The 26,814-nt window shown below is 41.3% G+C and overlaps 2 protein-coding genes across 4 annotated transcripts; both read right to left on the bottom strand.

Annotated features, from left to right (window-relative positions):
* Positions 1 to 373: 373 nt before the first annotated feature.
* Positions 374 to 7,441, bottom strand: rbm14b (RNA binding motif protein 14b). Of its 3 annotated transcripts, none has more exons than XM_074624283.1 (4): positions 7,333 to 7,441; positions 3,640 to 3,992; positions 2,291 to 3,332; positions 374 to 2,067 (listed from the first exon to the last, which is right to left on the bottom strand). In XM_074624283.1, exons 2-4 carry the CDS (start codon positions 3,986 to 3,988, stop codon positions 1,746 to 1,748), a joined length of 1,713 nt encoding a protein of 570 aa, XP_074480384.1. In that variant the 5' UTR covers positions 3,989 to 3,992; positions 7,333 to 7,441; the 3' UTR covers positions 374 to 1,745. The 3 variants fall into 3 exon arrangements, 2 of the variants coding, with proteins under 2 accessions (XP_074480384.1, XP_074480385.1); XM_074624284.1 differs by having other exon boundaries at positions 2,291 to 3,311; XR_012592519.1 differs by having other exon boundaries at positions 928 to 2,067; positions 2,291 to 3,328.
* Positions 7,442 to 10,727: 3,286 nt separating this feature from the next.
* On the bottom strand, positions 10,728 to 17,932 carry ccs (copper chaperone for superoxide dismutase). Its single transcript, XM_074624285.1, has 8 exons — positions 17,774 to 17,932; positions 17,591 to 17,663; positions 15,989 to 16,126; positions 14,312 to 14,486; positions 13,937 to 13,997; positions 13,335 to 13,412; positions 12,847 to 12,950; positions 10,728 to 11,358 (listed from the first exon to the last, which is right to left on the bottom strand). The coding sequence occupies exons 1-8, from the start codon at positions 17,906 to 17,908 to the stop codon at positions 11,196 to 11,198; spliced, it is 927 nt and encodes a 308-aa protein (XP_074480386.1). The 5' UTR covers positions 17,909 to 17,932; the 3' UTR covers positions 10,728 to 11,195.
* Between the last annotated feature and the right edge of the window lie 8,882 nt (positions 17,933 to 26,814).

Below are 26,814 nucleotides of genomic sequence, written 5' to 3'. Positions count from 1 at the left end.
GTGATTTCGGAGGGTATGTGTGTGTGCGACAGACCGCTGTCGAATAGTAGTTGCAGAAAAAATAACTCCAAGTGACTGTTTTAAGTGATTGTAGAAACCAGATGGAGTTTGCCACTCAGGAAAAGCAAAATCTGCCTGTTTGTTGTCCTGGTGCAGCAAACCCCACCTACCAGATCCAATAACCGCATCAAAACAGACACAATTTTTGCAATTACAATCTGAAGCAGGTCTGGTATTTGGAAAAAGTAGGATAGTTGGGGCGACTGGAAGACACCTCCCCACCTCTCACTTCATTGGTGCTATATCACTGTCGTTCCTGCTTAAAACCGGTGGCTAATTATGAAGCCGTGAGGCTCAGTTTGTGGCTTTCTTATTTTTAAAAACCCTATGATATGAAACAAATCTTGTACAGGAGTGCAAGTCCACGAGGTGGATACTAAGCTCTGGAGGGCTCCTGTTTATCCCCCCCCCCCCCCCTGAAATGATTAAAAAGCACTTGAAATGGGAGATCCCTCCACGTAATGCACTTCACTCAAAGCTTATAGGCACATAATTGAGCTCGTCACATATCATGATTCCCAATAGGATGCAGCGTAAAGATCCTTTGTAAACAGCTCATTCAGTAGTCACACATGGATTTTTTTTTTTCTCCATTTACAATTCATTACACCCCAGGTTGACTTGTATTACATGTAAACTATATTAAAACAAACGCTATTTTATTTTATTTTTTTAAAGGCCTCTAGACATGTTGGAGGACTTAATACAGAATATATACAAAAATCCAGCTCTTCCCTCCCTAAAGCGCTGACCCTGTACCTTTACGAAGAGCAGGAACTAAACTGCTGACTGGGTGAAAAGCGTGGAATAGAATAGAATAGACTGAAGTTTACTGTCAGAGGTAGGCAGCTGTATTTAGAGAGGGAGAGAGAGAGAGAGAGAAAGAGAGAGAAAGAAAGAGAGGTGAAGCAGTGTCTTCCAGTGTTGTAGTTAGAGTACAGGTGGGGGAAAAGGGTCGAGGAGAGATCCAAACATACATTACAGTACGTGTTATGTGTGCTTTTTTTCTGCAAGGTGCAGTCTAAGCTGCTGCGTTTGTGCGCTGCAAGGTCAGGAGCCCGCACATCTACGCTCTCTCTTTCACACTTCACTACATCCACATCACATTCAAGACAAACACCCCTTCCCCCAAAAAACAACCGTGGTTCTGTTGGACACAATGCAATGCAGCCTGTACACAATATGTGTTTATCTGACTTCCCATCTGAATACATTACAAATGTAAACTCTCCAACGTAAGGCAAAAAAGGTTTTCAAATTAGCTGCCCTAACTGATCATCTAGGCCCAAGGAGGATGGCTGATAAAGAACTTTTATCGTAGATTTGGCCGTAGAGAAATCATAACTGGGTTGCGGAAATAAAGGCATATGAAACGACCGACTGGGTCAGTCTAATACTGGCACAAGTGTGAGACTGGCACGATAAAAAAAGTAAAACTGAGAAGCACAAAGAATGCCCGTACAACAGATGAGAGCCTCCCTTTCGTGGCTGCACTGTGTGTGTGCAAACAGGACCAAGGTTAGCGGACCAAGTCCCTTGAAAAGCAGGTTAATAAACCCCCAGTTTCAAACCCCAGGCGCACACACATTCTCTCACACACAGCTGCTGTAAGGTGGTCAAGTTTGGGGTGGAAGAGGGGGATGGGGGATGGGGTTCAGGGTGGGGGGGCAGAGAGTTGTGTGCGACTATCGGAAGGGGGGCTCAGGCGTGTGAAGGGAGAGTTCGGGGCGGCGGAGGATGGCCTCCTTGCGCGTGGGCGGCGGCAACGGCGGCTCATACACCCTTGGCGCAGCCATGGCGGCTGCTACTGCCGCGGCGGTGGGAACCCCTGGCCTGAGGGCATCCAGCGCGGCGACCGACTGGGCGGACATCGCGGAAACAGTAGGGCACGCCGACACAGCCGACACTCCTTGCATGCCAGAGATGGCCGCCACTGCGTTTGGCGGCGGGTAGGCGTACTGGAACTGGGGGTACTGCTGCAGCTGCTGGTAGTACTCCGCATAGTACCTAAGAAAAGGGAGGAGGGGGGATAAAGAGGGATGGGTTGAGGTAGGGAGAGGGACAGGATGGGCAACACAGTGGGAGTAACAAGAGAGTGGTAAAGCGAAAAAGAAGCATGGAAAATGCAATAATGCATTAATCAACCATGAGAAACAAGATTGTAAAAACTGGGAATGTTTCAGAGTCGCCACATAGCTGGCGGAAAAGAAGTTTAGGGACCGTGTCCTACCTTGCCATGGGGTCCTCTGCAGCCTCTGCCTCTTCTGCTGCTCGGCCAGCCGGCGTCGGGAGCAGGGGTCGGCGCGGCTTGGCTCTCTGGTACATGAACGGCTTCATCACGGGGTCTGGCAGCAGAGGTATCGACCTCCGTAGAGGACTGCGGTCCCTCTCGCCAGACTTCGCCGCAGCCGCTGCTGCCGCAGCAACCACTGACTGCTGGTCAGCCATAACCTGCTGGCCCTGGGCAAAGTAATGCGCCTGCCTGGCTGCCTCAAAGATGGCTGTAGTAGGATCCGCTGCTCCCATGGCGCTTATATGAGCGTAGTGTGGTGTGGCAGCACCATATATCGCTGGAGATACAGTGTAGGCGGGGTTGACCGCGGCCGCTGCCTGCTGCATTTCCAATCCATGAGCGGCAGACAGGTAGATGTGGGAGTTGGCCATAGCTGGGGTGTAAACTTGAGGTGAGTAGGCAGCTGCTGCGCCCGGAGACGCGGTCATCTGGCCGTAGATGTTGGGGGTCATGGAGCTGTACATTTGGGCGCCTGATTGAAGAGCTGCCTGATTGGCCACTGTTCCATAAAGCTGACTGGCAACATTGGCACCATACACCTGACTGGCAAGGGCACCATAAACAGCTGGATTCACTGGATTCCCATCAGTGCGTGTGCCCGTGGTGATCCCGGTGAGAGCCGCATATGTGGGATCAAAGGTGGAGGTGTTGTAGACTGAATTGTGCACGCTTTGTTGGACCTGTAGTGGCAGGCCAGCGGCTGCAGCAGCGGCGGCAGCCAGGACCGCCGCCTGACTCTGGTACTGCTCCAGAGAAGGCTTCCCCACGGGGCATTCTCCAGCATAGTGGCCCTGCTTTCCACAGTTAACGCAGGGGATTTTTCCCGTAGGCGCCTGCTTGCTGGGCTGGACCTTGGACAGCTCTACAGACAGGGGGCGGCCCTTGAACGAGGTGCCGTGAAGGGCCTCGATGGCCTGGAGCGCGTCTTCCTTGTTTTCCATGTGGACAAAGGCATAGCCTGCGGAAGAGGAATGCCTGGCTGTCATTGAGCGCAGGGACAACAGTTAGGATCACAGTGGCATCGCCACGGGCACTTACTTATGACTTCTATGAACAAGTATGAATGGGCTAAAGGAAACCACCTCGTCTATCTTTACAACAAGGATACGGGCATTTCCTGTGTTGCACATTGAGAACTTTGCACCGGTGTATCATAACAACACATCACGTGGTCTTACCTGCCCTATGACAGGATTTCACTCATACACTACTTCCTCAATTTTACTTGAGAGATGTTACAGAGAGCGTTTTAAAACAATTGAAATGGTACTAGGGTCTTTGCTCACCTTTGACTTTATCACACTCAAGAACTTTTCCAAATGTCTGGAACAGCTGCTGGAGGTCCTCGGTGGTGCACATCCCACTCAGATTACCCACAAACACCTTGGTGGAGTGCAGCGGCCTTCCCCTCGACTCCTCCACCACCAAATTCCGCCCGCGAAACTCCCGTCCATTGAGCTCCCGGATGGCCCGCTCGGCGGCGCCCTCGCCCTGCAGGTGCACGAAGGCAAACTGTCGCAGCACGCTGCAGCTGACCACCTGGCCGTAGGGCTCGAAGATGGCTGACAACTCCTCCTGGGTGGTGTCCAATGCCAGGTTGCCCACGAAGAGCTTCACTGTGTTGCTCTTGTCCATGGCGCTGCAGAGGAACAGAGGAGTGACTGTGGTTAGAGATGAGGAGGGGGATTAACTACACAGATGCCACAGACGTAACATTTACTGGGTGAGCACAAAGCCACACCTTTGGCTCTACGGAAGTCTGGTGAGGAGAGGGAAGTACTGGAGTGCAATTATCTGAATACAGGGACATAGCTGACATAGCTATTTAGGTTCTTTTCAGGGCTTCAAAACATCTGTGAGGAAGGGAGTGCTGCTGACTCTGAATTAAAAAAAACAAACAAGACTTCCAAGACTCAATTTCTCCAACATGAAACTTCTGCTTATTATCCAGAGATAAGGCAAATCCAAGTCTAAAGGTACAGAGATTAAAGCACACAAATACATGTAATAAACTCATTCATTTGGAGGACATGATAAAGAACCTCAGCGCATGAATGAGCAGCCAGATTTGCATTCAAATATCAGACCTCACATTTGCCTGTGAGAACTCAGATAATCGGAGCAGAGCAGGGATTCCCTACAGGAACCAAGGAAACACATCACAGCTAAATATTTTCAATAGCCTATATATCATGGAGCAAAGGCAGTTTGAAGGAGGATCTCATTAAAGATCTCACTCTCACTTGAGAGGAAGCTGTAATTACCCATACGGCTATCATCTATACACAGGAGACATCCAGGGAAAAGGAGCATTTTACACCGAAACCTTCAAGTGAGAACACTGTGTATCAATTCACATGGCAGAAAGGCCTCTTTGTGTTGAAAAAGCTGCCTTAATTAAAGAGGACATATAGGATTTTGTCCTTTCTTTTAGTGTGTTATATAGTTTTTTGTGCATGTAAAAGGTCTGCAAAGTTACAAAGCCCAAAGTCCAGGCCAAAGCGAGTTACTCTCCCCCACAGAAACACTGCTCCTGAACTGCCTGAAACGCCTTGATTGAAGTCCCGCCTTTTCTTCCGTAACGTAGTGATGTCACCAAGTAACACATTTGCATAATGCATGCCCAGTCAACACATTCTCAATCCCAACTCGTCAAATACCACCGCTTGGTCAGTGCCCCTCGGCATCGAAGACCGACACACGGGGTGCCCCTCTTGCGTTACTTTTGGACGCACCATGGACGGCGTGTCAACATATGCTCGTTACACGCATAGTGTCCTTTCAAAATAAACTTCTGTTTTCAGAGGAAGTTATGTTTGGGCAACACAACCACTGAGGGTTAGGAAACGTTTGCGGTTGACGTTAACTTAACCGACTAATGACTTTTGTGACTAGTGACTCACGCGACACAGAGGGCTGACGATACTAAATGACTCACGGGACTGACGATATCACGTGACTAAAGACTGACGTGACAAAATAAGTCAACGTTACTTTTAGTTTCACAGGGGACACGAACACCGGTCTCCTGGTTGAAAGTCTTGTGTTTTCTTGACCAATCCACCAACCCTCCCGCTATTAGTACTACGTCACTTGCTCCGACTGTTGAATAATGCGGTCAGGTTTACATTAGAGTTAGTTGAAAGCCCGATTCGTCGAATACTGTTGCTATAGGGTGCCTCCGTGCGTCGGTTTCCGATGCGTAGGGGGCACTTACCGAACAACGTTTTTTGACGAGTTGGGAGTGAGAACAGGTTGTCCTAGCGGCTAGTTTGGCACAACTTTAAACAAAGCTAGTTAGAGTGGAGCTGGAGTGGAGTCCGAAGAGTTTGGTTCGGCTGACCAATCACAACATGTTCTGGTAGAAACCCAAAATACAAGTATCATACTCGCCAACCCGACCGATCTCCCCGAGAGACTCCCGTTTTTCATTGCCCTCTCCCAGTTTCCACTCGGGCTTACACTTCTTCTGATTTATGGCAATTTTTCACAGCTATTTTTCCTTTTTAGTTATCTCAACCTGTTTCTGGCACTGTACAGCGAGTATAAGCCCTACCGTTTCCAGGCCGGATAGCAATAGAGCTAATGTCTTTTCCCGGCGGAGGAGAGGTGCTCGTGGTTTGAGCTACGCTTGCCGCACGTCACAGCATCACAGCGAAAGCTGGCTGGCGCAAGCCATTGGACATAACGGGTTTCAGAGGGCAGCGGTTGTCGCATTGTGTATGAAAGGGCCTTCAGTAAGTGGATGGAGAGTACTCAATACTCAAGCAGGGGCAAAAAAATAAATAAAACGAATGATTAGTTTATACCAGAAATTCAAATAAGTTCAGGCCAGAGGGGCAAACTGATCAGTTTTCTTTCCTGAGAATTAAAAGTAAAAGTAGGTCTATTCAACACAAAAACGTGGTTGCAGTGTAGCCTACTTGTTATTTTCATTCATCAAAAGTCACCAGCATGCAAGAAACAAAGTCTCAGACCCTACGCTTTGGTTTTTGAAAATCCTCCCTATTTTTGAAGTCTCAAGGTTTTGCAAGTATGACATGTATGCACTTGAAAACAAGCATATTTTCTTCCTCCTTCTCAGTCGCTTCTAAATCATGTCGAACTGAGTGAGTGTTTCTACCTACAGGTTTGGTGGTCTCCTCCTTTTCCTCCTAAACAACCTTCATGTCTGGCTGTTAATCAAAGGGCAAAGTGGAACATGACACCAGAGAGTGACATTTCTATTTTTTGGTTTTGGCTCCCAGAGTCAGCTGCTATACTGACTGGACTACACCTCTTGTACTGCTGCTTGAGAGCTTTCTATACTGATATATATATATGAATGTACCCCCTGTGTTCCATATGGCTGCTGCATTAACACTGGGTTCATGTGAGGCATAACAAGAGGGGGGAAGCTGGTTTTTCTGATGACGCAGCACGACGCTGAGTCAACACATTTTTTAACGGCTCGGGCCATTAAAAAAAAAGCGAGAAAAATGGCTAAAAAAGACGCACGTTAAGTTGTTTATAGACACAGCTATTACCCAAGTACAAAACACACATGTGGCAAACACGGCGTGGCTGGATGCTTATTATTATTGGTTTTCACTCGAGGTGTCCAAAGCAAACAAACAATATAAAGGCGCAAACAGAACGGGATAAAACAATAACTTGTTTTTACGCAACAATGTTGCAACATTCGAATTCAGCAACACATGATTCGAATTCGGCAACATGGCTTTCAATAGGAGTTCGATAATGTAACAACAGGCACGTTCTTTTTTTTTTCCCCGCACAGGAATGGATACAGTGTAACACCGAGTGATTTCCGTGCAACAACACGGTTATATAGTCGTCGTCGCTTTTAAAGTATACCCGTCAAAAAAACACTTGCGCGTAAAAGACGCATAGGAGTTAATTAACCTCCCATGCGGTTTCATATGAGGAAAATACTGCAGGAAAAAAGGCGATTAAATAAAAAGGATCTACCATCTTACCTAGGCGGTGCTGTATTTCAAAATGGTAGCGCCTGCTTCCGTTTGCATGTCGGGCATTCTGCTGGAGAGGCTGCAGAGGGGGAGGGTGGAGGAGGTGGTGGTGGAGATGTGGTGGTGCATCACCAGGATGCTGAATCCTCACAAATATGACTCCCAAGCACACTCTGTGCATGCACACAAAGCCCTAGTTTAATTCATCAGAGCCACTACTAGAAGAATGAAAGGCTGCCTCAGAGCTACACAGGGTTCTGCTCTAAAGGGAGTGAGTTCAATTAAAGAGCTCATTATGTCACATTTTTTGCTTAACCACAGAGGACAGATCAAGTGCAAGATTTACTGCTAGTGCATGCTTTTGTATGACAAAGATGAAGAAGAAATTAGTCAGCAAAAAAAAGTTGATTTATCAAGCAAAAGCTCCACATTTCCTGGTTCCAGTTTTTCAGATTTATCTTTTTTTTTTTATTAATGGTTGGACAAAAAATTTAAATATATTAATTTGGGCTATGGTAAATACAAATATTTTCACAATTTTCTGACATTTTATAGACTAAATTATTAATTAAAAAGTAATCTTTTTTTTTTTAAACTACTGAATTATTAATAATAAAAAAAAAACATTGGTTGCAGCCCTCACACACAAATGGAAAATGACACAGAGTGAGCATTTCTGAAAACGCAATAAGCTTTTCACTGATTAATATCACTGCAAATTAATATAGATTTTGATTAATGGTCGGACATAAGAAAAAAAGCTATTTAAATATATTAATTTGGGCTATGGTAAATCAAAATATTTTCACAATTTTCTGACATTTTATATGCTCACAAATGATTAATTAAAAATGAACCTATTTTTTTTAAAACTACTACAACTACTGAATTATTAATTAAAAAAAAAAAAACATTGGTTGTAGCCCTACATTGAAGTTGCGTTCACAGCCCTCACACACAAATGGAAAATGACACAGAGTGAGCATTTCTGAAAATGCAATAAGCTTTTCACTGATTAATATCACTGCAAATTAATATTTATATTTGGATTAATGGTCGGACATAAAAAAAAATGCTAATTAAAGATATTAATTTGGGCTCTGTTAAATAAAAACATGTTCATTATTTTCTGACATTTTATAGACTAAATTATTAATTAAAAAAATATATTAAACTACTACTACTACTACTACTAAATTATTAATAAAAAACAAAATAAAAACAAACATTTATTGCAGCCCTACATTCAAGTTGCGTTCACAGCCCTCAGACACAAATGGAAAAGGACATTGACTGAAAATTTTAGGGAAAATTCAATAACCTTTTCACTGATTTATGTCACTGCAAATTAATATATATTTGGATTAATACTCGCACATAAAAATAAGTATTTATAGACATTACTTTAGGCTCTGGTAAATAAGGACTTTTTCACAATTTTCTGACATTTTATAGATTAAATTATGAATTAAAAAAAAGAAACCACACATCAATCGATAATATAAACCAACACTAGTAGCAGTCCTACATTCAAGTTGCGTTCACAGCCCTCACACACAAATGGAAAATGACTTTGACTGAATATCTGGGGGAAAATTCAATAAGCTTTCACTCATTAAGGTCACTGCAAATTAATATAGATTTGGATTAACGGTCTGGCATAAAAAGGGCTATTTATAGACATTACTTTTGGCACTGGTAAATATTTTTTTTTCACTATTTTCTTTTATTGACTAAATTATTAATAATAATAAAAAAAGAATCCACACATCAATCGTATAAATAAACATTGGTTGCAGCCCTACATTAAAGTTGCGTTCAAAGCCCTCACACACAAATGGAAAATGACACTGACTGAACATTTGAAGGAAAATTCAATAAGCTTTTCACTGATTAATATCACTGCAAATTAATATATATGTGGATTAATGGTCATGCATGAAAAGAGCTAGTTATAGACATTAGTTTCAAGTCCAGGAAATAAGGACGTTTTCCACAATTTACGGACTAAATAGACTATAATCCACACATCAATCGATGATATAAACAAACACTGGTTGCAGCCCTACATTCGAGTTGCGTTCACAGACCTCACACACAAATGGAAAAGGACACCGGCTGAACATTTGGGGGGAAAATTCAATAAGCTTATTCAGGCGTCACCAGGACAAGACAGATGTTCAATTTGGACAATCAATGCAAAACTTGCTACACTCTCATAATATGGCCAATAGCATGCGTGTGTGCATGCTATTGGCCATATTATGAAAGTGTCCCAATATTGATGTCTTCATCAAGAGGGAAAATGTCAGCAGGTAGAAGAAGTGTTGTACATTATCATATTATACTTCAATCATCATGTACAATTTGTGACAAGAGACGACCAGAAAAGTGTCAGTTTCCTGTGTGGCTCTAAAGTTGGCTGCTGCAAACGATGAAGGACTCAAACTTCATGTTGAAAAAAACAGCTGAGCACACAATCCTTAAGGAACCCCTGCCTTGGCCTTTCACTCTGGATAGAATATGACTCTCTCGCTCCTCTAAGCGCTGTACTCAAGTCACTCACACCACCTTATGGATTTAAAATGAACACACTGCAGATAACAGTGGCACAGATTCCCTCGACATGTCCCGAGTTAGCACAGTGATTCCAAGCGCCCTCGCATTGAGCCCCTTTAATGAATGGATTTTTTTAAGATTACATGTCGTGGTGGATCCATGCTGCACACGTGAATCCCTGATTCTGGATTTGTCCTCGTTTAAGCCACTACTACCACCTGGAGTGGCCGAGGCTGCACCTTTCAGTCACTTATCACTTACTTTTAGCTATCTATTTGGACTTTCCTGTTGCCGTTTTGGCTACTTTTTCCTCAATCACAACACTGATTTTACAACTCAACCTGACACCGCCAGATGGTTTGTTACACAGAACCATTTGAGAAGTCGTCATTAGAAACTGTTTGGAAAAAGGGCAGGCACTTTCAAAGAATACTTGGCATGTGATTGGATCAACCGTCTGTCGATCAAACTCTTACCGAAGCCAGTCGAGAGAAAAGCGAAAACATCACCTTCGGTGCCGTTCTTTGCTCTTCTTTCAATGAAGAAATACTCTCCAGTTCTGATGTAACTACTGCAGCTACGTCAACAACTTCGGGAGCCGCCGTTATTGTTTAGAATGAACAGTCGTCTCTCTGTGTCGTCACAATGCGCGTAGCTGCCAGTAGCTCTTCGTATGACGCTGATTGATCCATGATCTGGCTTGCCGGACACAAACGCATTACTTGAAGCCTGACAAGATGTTTTTTTCGTGTGATATGTGATCCCGCGATTGTTGCGTGATCTCTAGGACATCACGAGAAACCAGCTGCCGTACAAGGTAAGCATGGATGTATAAAGACAATATGTATATTGGTATAATACTGTGTATAGGAGGCTTGCATAATTAACTTTAAACACTTTAATGCCAAACTGTAGTACATTTATCCCAAACAGCCAGTACATCAATTTAGGCAGTGATTGGACAATTGTGTCAGAGGCGAATGGTTATACAAACATATTAACAGCATTAACGGACATCTAGCTAATCAAAGCTGACTTTCACAAAGTCCCAGGCTGGTTTTAATCTGCTTTAGTGCTTCTAAAATCCTCAGAGGACAGTAACTGCAAGAGGATTTGATTTTATCACAGAGAAAAAAAAAAAATCAAGAAGGCCATTGTTTTTTTGGTCATCTGTCAAGCTGTGTGCAAACATATATTTCAGTGCTCTGACCCTCTGTCGACAAACGTCCTCTGCATTTTCTCTCCAATGTGCCCCTTTCTGTTCAAACAGCCCAACGCAGGTTACAGACGTGGCTGGTGTTTGTGCCCGAGGTTCAGAGGTGTGCCGCCGGTGTCTCTGTGTTGTTGGCCTTGCTTCGACCTTTCCCGGCGATCGGCCGGTCTCTCTCCTCCCACAGCGTGACCCCGTCACAGGCACAAATCTGTTTGGGGTTTTGGAAAAGACCTGCTGATCGGGCGATGATCCCACAGGCCAGTCTGTGGAGGAGAGGAAAAGAGACAGTGTTTGAAACAATGAAGAAAAAAATCAGCTTCAGAAGGTCAGACTCGTTACTTGACAATTACTTTTTAAAGGGCTCGTTTAATAATTAATTATTAAGTCTCAACTTTGGAGCTAGTAGTTTGACAACAATCCCAACTCTTTGATTGTTTTGTTAAATTTTAATTACAGTTTCTAGTCATGCACATCTTGACTAGGTGTGTCTTGAAAATAAATGATTTACTCACTCAATTAATATACACTAACAAAAACCTAATGCATTACTGACACAGAATAGGCCCAATAGAATGTGGTCGCAATAATTTAATACAGATTTTTTAATACATTTAAAATACATATAGATTTATAATAATATTTATGTTGATGTTAAAGGATAACTTTTTGTTTTTCAACCTTATTTTCCCATGCTTTTGTGTCTAAGTGACTAATGGGACAACACTTTTTGAAATTGGTCTAGTATTGAGGGATAACGCTGCAGCCGCCAGCCGCTAAACAAGCTGTAATTTAATTGCTTGGGGCAACCTGGCACCGTCAGTTTACGTCCACTAAAAGTGCTTGTTTTTGCCACTGACAGGCTCAGATTAATATTAAAAGTGTTTGACAACATTATGGAAAGGACCTTCCAGAGAAATAAAAACTTTTTTTTACCTTTCGCTTGATTTGGCCTATTTGTTATTGTGTGTCCCGCTCGGAGAAGCCTCGCTCTGAAACGTCGCGTTGCACCGACATTATCGAAATCATCTAAATGACATTGAAAATCTTTTAGATAACACTAAGCTACGCTTTCTGTACTCCCAACACTACAAACTCTGACAACACCGGTGTCCTGTGGCACTCCTCTGTCTCCAACTCTCACTCACTTTTCCACCGTTGTCTTCCGGCAACAAGTCACGTGACACAACAATAAACAGACAGCATCAAACGAAGGGTATGAAGAACATATTATTTCTCTGTAGGGTCCTTTCCATAATATTGTCAGACACTTATAATAACAATCGGAGCCCGTCGGTGGCAAAAACTGATTACATTACAGCTCGTTTAGCAGCTGGAGGTTGCAGCCTTATCCCTCAATACTGGACCAATTTAAGAAAGTGTTGTCCCTATTAATCACTTAGACACAAAAACATGGGAAAATAGGGTCCAGGTTGAAAAATACCAAAGTTACCCTTTAAGTGTGACATCAAACGAAACAATTAGGAACATTTTACAGAACAGCATTATTAACACATTGAAGTTTTCACAGTGACAAACTTGCATATCTATATAAACAGGCAGTAGGCAAATTAAGAGAAATATCTTACAATAACATCACTAAAGATTCAAAAATGCTCATCAAGTTGGATCTCCACCTCTCAGGGACCTGGGCTACTGGTGCTAAAGTTGTTCCTATTATTTTGTCCACCCCTTGTAACATTGAATGCATCTATGAACCTTCTACCCAGCTGAAACCAGTGCTGTTGACTCACCTTTCCCCAGAGTTCCCAGTCCGTATGGAGAGAGGGTGATCGCCTTGACCCAGGTCGTCCTCGTCTGCATCCACCACCAGCGATCGGCCAATCACATCCCATACCTGCACCAAGGTATCAATAAAGAAAGAAGCTGTCATTCGGGGCCTTTCTCATTTATAAGTTTGTACATCCTCAATTCCTTTCCTTGCCTCCTCTCCTCGCGTCTTAGTCCTGCCCATCATAGATGCGAGCGGAGGAGTCGAGGCATTTAACAAAATGAGACATCCTTGCCTTGGAGCGGTCTTTTTAAAGCGACTCTTTTAATGCGTCACGGGTGCCGAAAAGACTTCTGCAAAGGACACACCGGTGTATCCTCGCTTATAGCTCCTCCGGCAAGCCTCGTCGCTCCACGAGATTGATTTCTGGGTTACAATCCAGAGGAGCGAGGAGACGAGGAGGCACAAATGTGTCAAATGTGTGTGTGTCTGTGTGTGTGTGTGTGTTACCTTTAGCTGACTGTCCTCTTGTCTAAATGAGGCTCTGCCATCTGGTCCAGCGACTATATTTCCCAGATCACCTACATGCTGCAAGACAACGACACACAGTGAATAAATAACACTGAACCGGAGATGTAAATACACAAGAGTATACAGCATGAAAGCCAGGAAACGCTGCCTTAGACTTTGTAGCTCTGACAGTCTGCCACATACTTTTATTGAAAATGTAGCACCTGAAGCAGAACTGCTCAAAACGGCTCCCGCGGGACGTTATTTGGCATATACGTCTTACATTTGGCTCATGTTGAAATGTTATCAAATCTCAGGAGGGATTTTGTCAGAATTTATGAGAAGAGGATCCATTATTTACTAACTCCTTTTACATCTAAATGCTCTGGCACCAGTGATCTACAGCACGGAGTCTCCAAAAATTATAAAAAATGCATATAATGGTAAGTTATTTTTAACGGGATTGCATTGCTAGGCAACAGCTTGGGTCCGTGTTTACTTCCTGTCAGCTTATGTCATTCACAAACAACCCAACAGGAAATAAACCGGGACACATTCAGTGAAATGGTCTATAGAGTTTTAAGGAACAGGTATGACTGTACCCTCTCAGAGTCCCCTGGACCGCCGTGTTGTCTTCCAAAGGGGTTATAGTGATCTCCACAACTGTAAAAAAAAAGAAGAAGTAATTCAATTTAATTAAATATAAGTAAAGTAAGTAAATCGTTGCTTTTAGTGGACGTTTATGACGGTGCCAGCTTGCCCCAATAGCACCATATTGCAGCCCGTAAGCAGCTGCCGCCTACAGCGCTCTCCCTCAGTACTGGACCAATTTCAGAAATGGTTGTCACCATTTGTCACTTAGACATAAAAACATGGGAAAATAGGGTCCAAGTTGGAAAATACTGAAGTTACCCTTTAACTAGACCAGTCTGTTCTTCTGGTTCATGCTTGTGCCTGATGCAGCTCTGCGGTCCTACCTGAGGCAGTCCAGTGTCAGGTCCCCCAGGGTGTGGACGTGAAGGCCGTGGGGTCCAGGCTCCAGCCCATCGATGGTTCCATCAATCAAGCAACGGTCCTCTGACAGCTGCAGGAAACGCACCACCCCCTGGATCTTCCTCACACCAGCAAGCATGGCCACAGCTGAACCCAGGTCTGTCATAAAGACACAAGATGTCCTAAATGTTTAATATGTCTGTGATCGTGTTCACACATCTGGACACATCCTGGTTAGATGTTACTGCAGTTCACATATGTGGAATAAGAATGCATTACAAATGCGTCTCATGTGATCAGATTACGTTTCTCAGCTCACATTTGATTTTATCGGAGGGAAACCGTGACTTAAAACTCCTTGTGATATGATACGTTGTCAACCATAACCAACTGTGTTTGAGACGTTAGCCGTGCTAAGTCGATTTGGCACTCCCCCCAGTGTGGTCACAGATGCATTTGCATTCACACTACACCACATATATATCAGGTCACATATGTACCACCAAGACCACATCAGAGTGATCAGATCACAGTGCACACTGAATATGTGCAATCACACTTCTATTTAGAGCTTTCTACTTGGTGATGTGTTTATCCAGGGCGTGTTTTATCGATATGTGTGAAGAGAACCAGAGTGTCAACAATTGAAGCAGCATTTAAGTCTAAATTAATGAGCATCTTTGCTCTGCAGGGAGATCAATGAACAGCATTAATAATACGTTTTAGTAGTCAGTATTTCTGTAGACTTTTTCCACCAATTTATCCATCTATTGAAAGCAAAATGACCGAATAGTGCCTTTGAGCTGTTTTTCTACGAGTGAATCCCTGTTTTGTTTATCTCGGGCACATGCACGCACGCCTATGAAGGTGACACAATACACCTGCATTGGTCCGGCCAATGGTTTCACACAATTCGACTGATTTACAGGTGGCAATAATACAACTAGATATGCTGCAAGGCGCCAATAAAAGTAAGGAAGAAGGAGATCGCTGGCAAGTAAACAATACCGGATTTGAAATACTTTTTTTTTTTTTTTTAAATTGGCTTTGCAAATGTTTTATGAGGAAAGAAATACATTCACCACGTTTATTCAACCCTGTCTCCTACAAAATTACATTCCTATACAACTAAACTGTACTCTCAATTAGGTTTCGAGGGATGTATTTTCTCGTGAATGTTGACTTCTGGTTTCACACGAACCATTAACAGCGGTCTCCTGGGTGAAAGTCCCGGGTTTGTTTGACCCACCCATCACCACGGCCTCCTGCCTACGCGGACTTCCGCAGACGGTCATTAGAAACGTATATGTGATACGTCAAAGATAAACTTAATCCTCGAAAAGTAATTCATAATGTATAGGAACATCATTCTGAGGAGACAGGCTGGTTTGTTAGACCTCAAGAATGCATACAATTAGTTTTGGTGAGAATGTAAGGACACAATTTTTTACGTTTACGTATTTTTCATACGTAGTCTTATAAAAAAGTCTACAATTGATTTAAATAAGTAAATATCTGATTCAAGAAAAAAAGGTTAACAAGATTACAAATCGGACCAGACTTTTGGTACATGAACATTTTCAATATTTGATGCTACAGATGCATCTCGGTCGGTATCAGAGGGTATTGAGGTTCGATACTCTGGTCCTGTGGTTTCTCACCTTGCTGTGATCCTCCGATGCCTTTCAGCACGGCCCTGCGTCCAGTGCTCTCTATCAGAGCATGCACCTCCGCGCTGGTCAGAGTCGACTCCACCAGCACCTCCTCCTTACCGACGTCGACGCTGACAGACGTCACTCCTGCAAACACATGAACAGAGATGAAAATGATCACGTGATAGATACACAAACAGACAAATGAATGGTCGAAGCGAGTGACATTATCTGCTTCCATCTTCTCAAATATGAGGATTTGCTGTTTTATACAGCAACACTCTAAATTGAATAGTGTCACTTTTCTATTTTCTTACGCTTATGAGTGCCAGTCTGCGTCTGAGGAATGAATATGGTGATTCTTAAACTCAAAGATATTCAGTTTACTGTCATAGAGGAGTAAAGAAACCAGAAAATATTCACATTTAAGAAGCTGCAATAGCTCTTAAATTCTCTAAGGTATGTTCAAAGGTCAAAAGTAATAAGGGGGCGCTAAAGAGCCAACATGCCACGCCCAAGCCCAATTACACCACCAAATCAAAGGAATTACTAGTGTGAATATGTGTGTAAAGTTTCATGAGTTTTTGTGCATCCTAACGTCCTCAAACATGTGTTCGGAAATTTTAGATTAACACATGAAATCCAATGGCTGACTTCCTGTTTGCCAAAAAAATCAAAAAAATATTTAGTACGCTCTTGCAGATGTGAGCAATGACCTACTTCAATTTCTTGAAGATCGAAGTAACTTCTAGGAAGGAAGAGGCCCCGGAGCTGTTGACGTCTTACACAGAAGGTTTATTGAGATTTGATCAAGGAACAATTGTCAGGACTCCACATTGAGGTGCTCTCTGCGTGAAGGCCTCACAACTCTGCCCTTCCTCCCTGGTGCTCAGTGTTTTACCCCTTATCATGTTTTGACTTACTCCGTTCCTCTGGCATCTCTGACCCCGGTTGCCCTAGCGACTGGCTCTATACGGTCCCTACTACAGACACAGCTGTACAGATAACGGTGGCTCCTCTAGACAGGAATCCAACCCAATAATGTCAACAGATGTCATTATTGTCAACAAGTGTCAACAAGTGCCAGGGACTTTCATGCTCGGGTCCTAAAAATGAAGCATTCGAATACTGATTTGGAGGTAATTTACTATATTGCACATTGTTGCATGTTCAGCTGATCTGCTGTGCACTGACTTAAAGTCTCTAGGCTACAGTCATTCAATTTGGATTAATTAATTGGCAGTTTACCAATTGAAAGTTGTCTCTATTTATCTTACAAAAATCCTGTACATGTTATTGTTTTATGCATTTCAATGTCAAGCACTACTTATAAGAAAATGCTGCTATATAAATGAAGTGTGCGTGCCTTGCTGAGTAACATGACATGTTACACTTTGTACTGGAATGCATGAAGAAAGGTCATGCCATGAACATGACAGATAAAAGCTGGCTGACATTATCTGCTGTGTCATGTTAACTAGAGACACTAGAGAGAGCATTTACACTGCTGCTAACCCGCTGATCAATACAAAGAGCTGGTTCAGGATGTAAACATGGATATGTTTCAGGATAGTGTTCATTGTTTTGTGAGTAAAAGCTCCTCTTTCCTACCTGGTTTACCCTCCAGAGCAGCTCTGACTTGAACTGCGCAGCTCTCACATGTCATCTGCACTGCAAACTCCAGCTGTGGAGGAAGAAACACACGTGAGCACTAATAACGTGTAAAGATGTGATCAACATCTGGAACTGCAGCTAACTGTGAAGCTAAAGCATGACAAAGAGTTACTGTCAGACCTTGGTTGGCCGCGCTGAGTCCATGTTGTTACCGCTAGTTGCAGCCTGGCTGATGAAAGCTGCATTAAATAGATAACTTCCCACTTTTCTAGACACGGAAACAAACCAGCTGGAGCTGCTTACAGCCACCGCCATGTTGGTGAGGTCATAGTGACGCGACCGTTACCACGTTACCGTTACCACGTTACCGCCGCCATGTGTCGAGGACACGCAACTGCAACGGGCACGTTCTGGTGTTGTGGAGATGATGAAATAAAATGAAATAAAATGAAATGAAATGAAATGAAATAAAATTAAAAATTAAAAATTAAAAAATAAATAAATAAATAAATAAATAAATAAAATAAAATAAAATAAAATGAAATTTAATAAAATACAATAAAATACAATAAAAAAAATAAATAAAAAAAAATAAAAAATAAAATAAAATAAAATAAAATAAAATAAAAGTAAATAGAAAATAAAGAAAATAAAGAAAAAATTAAATTAAATTAAAAATAAAAAAATAAAGAAAAGAAAGAAAGAAATAAAGAAACAATTAAGAAAAAGACTAATGCATTTTTTTTGTTCTGATTCATTTGTTGAAAAAAATAAAGAAATAAAATAAAATAAAATAAAAAATAAAAAAATAAAATAAAATAAAGAAACAATTAAGAAAAAGACTAATGCATTTTTCTTCTGATTCATTAGTTGAAATAAAAAATAAATAAATTAAATTAAATTAAAAATTAAAAAATAAAGAAAATAAAGAAAGAAATAAAGAAACAATTAAGAAAAAGACTAATGCATTTTTTCTTCTGATTCATTAGTTGAAAAAAAAAATAAAATAAAAAAATAAAGAAACAATTTAGAAAAAGACTAATGCATTTTTTGTTCTGATTCATTGGTTGAAAATAAATAAATAAATAAATAAAAAATAATCAAATAAAATAAAATAAAATAAAACAAAGAAACAATTAAGAAAAAGACTAATGCATTTTTTCTTCTGATTCATTAGTTGAAATAAAAAAATAAAATAAAATAAAATGAAATAAAATAAAAAATAAATAAAGGAATAAAGAAGCAATTAAGAAAAAGACGAATGCATTTTTCTTCTGATTCATTAGTTGAAATAAAAAATTAAATAAAAAATAAATAAAAATCTTGATTGTTTGAAAGGTTTTAATGAAAATAAAAGGTAAGAGAATTTTATCAGCGTTTCTTCTTCTGTATTCAGAATTCAACGCTTTTATTTTTTAAATCAATATAGCAATCAAGACTTTTCAAACCAATCTACACACACACACACACGATACAACAATAGCATCACTTGGACAACATATAGCAGTCATGTTTATTGTAATGGATTGTGGGTAGGTGATAAGAATAACTGATTTTATATCATGATATCATTAGATATTGTCATATAGTTCAATTTGAGTTACTATTTATAGTTAAAATGATCAGATAGGAATGTATTCTGTGGTCAATTCAGTCAATAAAATACCTGAAAATCATGAACTTGATGCAAAAATCAAATGTTGCCACAAAGCAGTCCTCTGATGGTTGACACATTTCTATCATCTTATGGTATGTATATCATATAGCATCCACGAGGGCTGCCTTAGTCGACTGAACAGTTGTTAGTAAGATTTCTTTAGTTGATTAGTCGTTTTTTTATGCTTTTTTTTCACGCTGAATGACTTATTTCTAAGAAACTTATGAGCACATCTCTTTTTAAGTGGTGCTTTTGAGTGATTCTTTGTGGAGAAACTCATCTGTTGATTAAATCCACTAATATGTTAGTCCATAAAAATCTTTAAGTGTTAGTTGACTAAGAATTTCTTTGGTCGAGGACAGCCCAGGCACCCACGTTTCAAATCTCTGAAAGCTGATTTTCATACCACACTGACATGAATGGCTGCCTTCAGGTTGGTAAAACACACTCAAGTACTAAAAAGAAGGCTTATAAATGGGATAAATCAGGCAAAGTACTAATATAATGAAATTGCAAGATCTGTATGTGCACATGGGAACAGTGCAGAAACAGTATGTGATGTTTTCTTATCAGGGTCAGAGGAGGGGGTTATCAGAAGATTGCAGAGTATGGATAAACCACTGGGAAGGTTGTAAGCAGTAACAGTGATTGCTTCATGCGGTATGTGGTGGCCTCCAATTCAATTTCATAATGTGTATAGATTATTGTTACAAAGTCGATCTTTGCAGATTAAAGCTCTGCGTTCGGTATGGGAGAGATCGCCACTAAGCTGATGACTGCTTCTCAGAGGACACCAGTGTGTGTATCATATCATCTTCTTTGATAGCGGAGATAAGCCACAGGAGGTAGCAGATGACCGTGATGTGTGGCGTAAGAAAAAAAAATCTGGGTCGCAAGTCTAAAATCAAACCTCCACCAACTAAAATTGGGATGATGAGTTTTTAGAGTGACACACATTCGCCGCTGTGCATGTGCGCTCATCTACAGCGGGTGCTGATCCAGAAACACGTCCGTCATTCGCGTCAAAACAACACCATGTTTTACACAGAAGGAAAGCCAGAGTGGCAGCTCAGTGAGAACACAGCTCCTTCTGTGTGGCGGCTCATTGGCTTTGACCTTTGACCCTGCGCTCAGTAATATGACCGCAGGCTTTAAGAGAGCTGAGCCAGTGTACACCAGGCTCAAAACACTGCCTTGTGTGTGTGTGTGCTGAGCAGTCTTTTTCTCTCTACAGCAGCAGCAGTTCATTTATTCGCTACATGGGAAACTGTTTAAAACCGTTCGCCCTCATGTTGATCCTCGACGCTGAGCTCTCCGTTCAAAGGAGTTGGAGGGAGAGCTGCGGTGACACCTGAGCCCAGGGGAGGGGAATTTCACTAACACACACATATATACGTAGAGAAACACACCGAACACACACACACACACACACACACACACACACACACACACACACAAGAGAACTGGAAAGCAGAGCGAAACCTAATCACTACACGAACATTGTCCTCAACAGATTCAGAGAGAGGACAGAATAGGAGGAAAAGAGGAGAAAGTAGGGATGGAGAGGAAGATGAAGTATGAGGAAGCAGAAGAAAGAAGTGGACAAAGAGAAGTGTATGTGTGGGTTCGGAGGGCGGTGTGCAGCAGTGATGACAGGAAGTGTTGACAGCCCTGTTTGGAACAGTAGAGGTTTTATCTGTACTAAATGAGGCACTATCCTCCCCCTCCTCCTCCACCTTAAGCCCATCAGCACATGGACCTGGAGTCTGTTATATTTGTCTTATTGAAAACTTCAAGAAGGTGAAGCGGCTCTTGTTTCAGCGACTAATGCAAGGAGGCAAAGCAAGCAAAACTTTATTTTTAGAGCGGGGACGATACAGTGTCCTTCACACAGAAACCAAAAAGGACTGAAATGCACACGTTGTGTACGAAACAATAAGACAAACCGTAGAGTGTGAATAATTCACATCAAAACCAATAAATAACACAGACAATAAGTTTGTCTTTACAGACTCTTTTCCCATGCGTGACAATGGGACACACCCAAACTGTGACGCTCATGTCGATTAGATCGCTCACCCAGAAACGTTGTTGTTTGTCGCTCTTAACTTTGTCACCAATAGCTGCAGTTGTGACTTCATGAATGTAACGGGGTACCAAATGACATACTGATATGCTTTTAGTCATGATTATAGGTGATGACGGTACAATATCTGAAATTACAGGCACCAGAAGCTAATAAAAAAAGTGCAGTGCATTTCTTTTACCTGTAATCTCTGCGAAATTTGATCTGAGATCTGCAAAAACTCTCGTGAGACTCGCTGCCAGACGATCTATCCTAACCTCAACCATTCAAGGCATACGACATGACACAGGAGGCTGTTGTAACTTGACTATACATATTCCAATCTGCCCCAAACTTCACAAGCTGGATAAGAGTCCCGGCCTGAAGACATATACGTTCCATTGTTGAGTTATCGTGATAGCGCCACCTACTGGCAACAAGAAATGGTTGTATACTGCCACCTACCCTCATAGAAGTGCCTTTTAAGGATGCCCCACAGGTTCTCAACAGGTCATTTACAGCGCCACACGCTCCACGCAGAAAGTACCCTCTAACTGTTGCGTGCAGTGTCCGACTTTCATGGAAATGCACGGCAGCGGGTACCCCCGACGTGCGCAAAGGGGCGAGGGCCCGTTCAACGCTGCTTGCAGCTTTAATTATTATTATATTACTCTGTTAATGTTGACAGAGTCTGTAAACTATGCAGGACGGAACCTGCCAAAATAAATAAATGAATAAATAAATAAGTAAATTAATAAGTAAATAAATAAATAAATAAATAAATAAATAAATAAATAAATAAATAAATAAATTAATAAATAAATAAATAAACAAATAAATAAATAAATAAATAAATATGCCATTCAATGAAGCAAAAATAATATTAAAAATACATGTAGGCATTAATTAATTGATAAATTGATAACAACCAGCTGTACTAAAGGACCATGAAAATCAAAAGGCAGCTTCACCAATATTTGATTTAACCCTTGGTGTAACCACAGATACAGTATTATATTGGATAAGCAGGTCAGATAAATAGGCCATATGTAATCAATCATAAAACTAAAACAAGCTTGGTATTTCCTCAACTGATCCCAACATGGCTGCCGGGTCACAAACTTTCTCATTTTACAGCTAACCAGTACACTATAAGATGTGTAGGCATTACAGTAACAGAATACTGATTCATATTTGATCAGCGCTGCCTAGTTTGATCATTTGATCGGGGTTCGCTAGTGATTGACAGCTGCTCAGAGATGGCAGACTCCAGATCAGCTCTGATTGGTTGTTTTCCTCCGGTCTGTGAAATCTTGCAGATGCCAATAGGAGCACCGGAGGACACCGGAGGACACCGGAGGACACCGGAGGACACCGGAGGACACCGAGGCACATGATTTTTTTCAGATTACCTGTCTCATGCACTACGGTCAGGATATAGTGACCGTTTTATAAAAATAACTTTTTCTGCCTACTCCAGCTTTAACTTGTGTCAACCCACACAAGAGCATTTGATCCATCAAGAATGTTAAAACATGAAAAAGTTTCAAGAATACCCCAAAAAGTCCAAGTAGTATATGAAATAAAATTCAATTGAATAAACATTTCTTCACTGGAGCCTGACAGATTGCAGAACGGGCAATACAATTCAGTGATAGAAATATAGAATAAATACATAGAGAGCATTGATGTTCAGTGTGCCTCACAACCCCACAAGTGCAAATTGTTTATAGCTTCACTGATCCCAAAGGGAATCAAACCATTTACCTTGGCTGCGCTTTAACCGGCTACACCGTCCACAACCTCGTGACGCTGAATTATTCAGCTCCAGATGGGAGAGGAAGGGGCCTGTTAGTGGTGTGAGGGACCCCGCAGAGGTCAGAGTAATGTCGCAGCCCAGCCAGAGTGCTCTCCATGTCTGCTGATTGCACCCTGACAGCTCGAATGGAGGATGAAGCCAAGCGTGTCCGGGGGACGGCGTCTAGCAGCGGATCCCCCCGCCTTCTACTGCAGGCGTACGGGGGAGCAAGGGCCATGTTTGTAAAAATGCATGGTCTGTGACTTTGTCCTTGTTTCACTTCTTTTTAAATTTTAGGCAAAATACAGAAGACAGGTCTGAAACATGCTTTCACTGGGAAATAAAGATGGACTTTTGTTATATTGTAGAGAAATGGAACAAGATAATATGTCACTCCCAGAGTGCAAGTATATAAAAATGATCATAAAATGCTTGTAAAAGTAATGAAACACCTTTGGCAGATAGCTCATATACACTTCAGGATAAGACACATGACTGAAAGTAACCATAACAAATGCAGTTTATCGTGTTTCTAGATCGTGTGCAGTCGCTTCTAGACTATCCCTCATGTCATTTTTGCCTGATTCCTGTGTAGATGAAGTCAATAAAAGTAATTATAGGAAGTTGGTTTCCAAGCGCAGGGAGTGACTTATTAAGAGCTTTCTTTAAAAGTACAGTAAACACATTACATCGACAAGAAAACTAAATCATATACTTAATTTTTAGAAACATCTCTTCCTGCATTTTCCATTTACATCACTCACAGGCCATGAAAAAAAGCATCAGAGGAAACAAAAGAATCCATCCAATCAATCAGAAAACTGCCCTTAAACAAATATTGTCCATTCAGCACAGCGGTGTCATGCATTATTGCTGACCCACAAACGAGCTGAAAAACAATGAATTATAATGCCACTGGAGTGTTTAACAAGCTGTGGACAAACTCTCCAGCTCATCACAGAGAGGATCAATAGGAAGGAGAGACAGCGTTGCCTAATCAAAGTCTCCCGTTCTTCCCTGGAATAATGACCCATATGGAGGACGCAATATGCCGCAGTGTGGGTATACCATACACAATACCTCATTTAATCATTACACCCCTGGAGTCCAGATCATTACTCAAACAATGTCACGATCCAGCAAGGATCTGCTAAACAACTAGCAAAAATATAACATCAAAAAGTAGATTTAAAAGGAGGTAAAAGCCAGAAAGCACAACAAGGTCACCAGCAATACATTGTCTTTTAAGTACGCTACCAGTGACTCATTATAAATCTCTACTGGAACTGTGTAAAAAAAAGCTATGATAATAAAACCACCATAATAAAATGTTTTAAAACTTGCTATTGAGTAACTCACTAATAAATGTAGATGAGTTTCTAATAATATTGTAGCAGAAATGGATGTAGCTGCATAGACATAGTTTGGTGAGCATCAAAAAAATAACAAGTGCCTCACAAAAAATTAACCTTTCAAAAAGTATTTTTTTGCCTTTTATTTGATAGTGTGCAGCAGAGGGCTGACTGTAAATGAGGAGGGAAGACATCGGGAATGACACGCAACAAAGACTCTTCATACCGGCTTGGATCAAGGAAGCGACTTAAACCCCTAAGCCACCAGGATACCCCTGCAGGAGACCATTAAAGGGGCACTCGAGAAAATTAGCATACTATTACCATAAAGTTGGAGGACTCAGAAGAAACATATTTTTATAAAAGAACATTCAAAACTCAGCAGGAGAGTCGGAGATATCTTGACTTCTTTTTCCTAGAATAGAGTGCTTCAGGGATGGCGTATGTTTGTAGGCCAACCAGGAAGTTAGCATCGCCCTGGGTTCCCTCAACAAAAAGCCAATGGGATTTTTCCATTGGGTTTTGGATTATTGCAGAAAATAAGCTCTGTGGCAAAAACACGTTTATGACGTTTTGTTCAGCAAGATAATCTCCACAAATGAACACCACTGAATGCAATCGCCATAAGTAATACACTAACGTTAGGCTATAAACGAACTACACCACAGTCACATGAGCGTGAGTATACACAACGAGGCTGTAACGGCGGACGAGTCTGCGTGATGACGAGTGTGATATTTATTGATGCATTTCATTTCGTAGAATAAAACGTTAAAATCTCTTCAGCTTGTGTTAACCACAGACCTTATTTCAGGCATCTAACTAAAAACCCATTGACTTCCAGATGAGGGAACCGGATGTGCTAAAATGCGAACTCATTTCTGACTTTTAGGACTCATTCCTGTAGCACTCTATTGGTTCGGATCCAAAAAAACACTGGATCCTACATTTCCCATAATGCAACTAAAAGCATCTTTCAAGGATCATTTAGGCCCCGATATGACAGAATGCATTTTAGCAGCCTTGGGCGGCTTTTTGTAATCGTTTACAGTGAGATTGAAATGTTTTGTGCGCTGCTTTTGCGATGCTGAGCGCCTCACGTTTTTCCGCTCTGTGCGCCTCACATTTTTACAGGGGTAACAATATTATTATTTTTCTCTATTAGAAGTATTAAAAAGGTCTCAAAAGTCATTAAATTTGTACTTAACAAGAAAGCAGATATCACACATACCTTCAGGTATTGAAACCTGGTAGATTGCTGTACAGGTTTCAGGAGTGAATTGCTGAATTGTTGATACTCTCACTCGGAACTGGTAGGAAAGCTTTCCCCTGAAGATATTAACAAGCACATAACTCAGTTATTTATACAAGCAGCTGAAAATAAATAGTCATGAGCTACAAAACTACGTGTTATAGAGGTTATATATATTGTATGGCACTACATTTATGTGATAACTTAAAGATTCAGATTCTGATTCTGATTAATAATACAACATATAATCAATATATAATGTATCATGTATTATTATAGGTTAAGATAAAACTTTAATGATCCCTTGGTGAAATTCACAAGCTACCCAGCAGTAAATATAACAACAACAAAAAAAGCTCCTCCTTTACCAGCTGCAACATTAAAGTGATGAACACATTAATGCATCAGTCATAATATAACATTGACATAATATATTATTATTCTCAATATAACATTTTAATATAACAACGCTTTTCCTGAATACAATTTTGATTGTGAATTAATCATTTTAAAAATGTTGGCGGGTCCAAAATGAATGTTTTGTTCATCTCTGTGGAAGATATCTACACTATTGTGAGCCAATAGTGAAACATCGGTGGTGGTACCATCTGAATGTTATCTTTAGTGGACAACAATCCAGAAACACTTAGTGCAGGGGGACAGTTTTGCGTGTATAACCGAGGTAAATGCTTGCATACATAACAATCAGTGTCCTCAGTAATAACGATAGCATTCTCTGTTAGGAAAGGGTGAGAATAATGCATGAGGGGAGTAGGGGGGGTCATTCCTGGTTTTACCTCGGGCCCTCTAATCACTGAATGAGCCCCTGGGCTGCTGCAAATTTACATATCAGTCAGCTATCAAGTTCCAGTTCAGATTCAAATTAACTATATTTGCATGACAGATGCTTTCATGTTAACACATTTATAATGAACATGGAACACAAGCAGTATAAAAGCGGCATTATAGGAACAACCGATGCGTTCTTATCCCAACTCGTCATATACTGACGCTTTGTCAGACACCCTCGCCGTCACTTTTTCTTAGGTTTAGGAAAAAACAACATGGTTGGGCTTAAAATTACTACGTTTGTACAG

This window comes from Sebastes fasciatus, chromosome 22, assembly GCF_043250625.1.
Source record: "Sebastes fasciatus isolate fSebFas1 chromosome 22, fSebFas1.pri, whole genome shotgun sequence".
NCBI lineage: Eukaryota > Metazoa > Chordata > Actinopteri > Perciformes > Sebastidae > Sebastes > Sebastes fasciatus.
This window is presented reverse-complemented; position numbering and strand designations above follow the sequence as displayed.

Coding starts and splice junctions, on each gene's coding strand:
- rbm14b (XM_074624283.1), bottom strand. CDS start 3,988: ATGGACAAGAGCAACACAGTGAAGCTCTTCGTGGGCAACCTGGCATTG. Junction 3,333..3,639: donor TGAGTGTGATAAAGTCAAAG/GTGAGCAAAGAC, acceptor GCTCAATGACAG/CCAGGCATTCCTCTTCCGCA. Junction 2,068..2,290: donor GCAGAGGACCCCATGGCAAG/GTAGGACACGGT, acceptor CCCTTTTCTTAG/GTACTATGCGGAGTACTACC.
- ccs (XM_074624285.1), bottom strand. CDS start 17,908: ATGGCGGTGGCTGTAAGCAGCTCCAGCTGGTTTGTTTCCGTGTCTAGA. Junction 17,664..17,773: donor ACTCAGCGCGGCCAACCAAG/GTCTGACAGTAA, acceptor CTTCCTCCACAG/CTGGAGTTTGCAGTGCAGAT. Junction 12,951..13,334: donor AAGAGGACAGTCAGCTAAAG/GTAACACACACA, acceptor ACCTTGGTGCAG/GTATGGGATGTGATTGGCCG.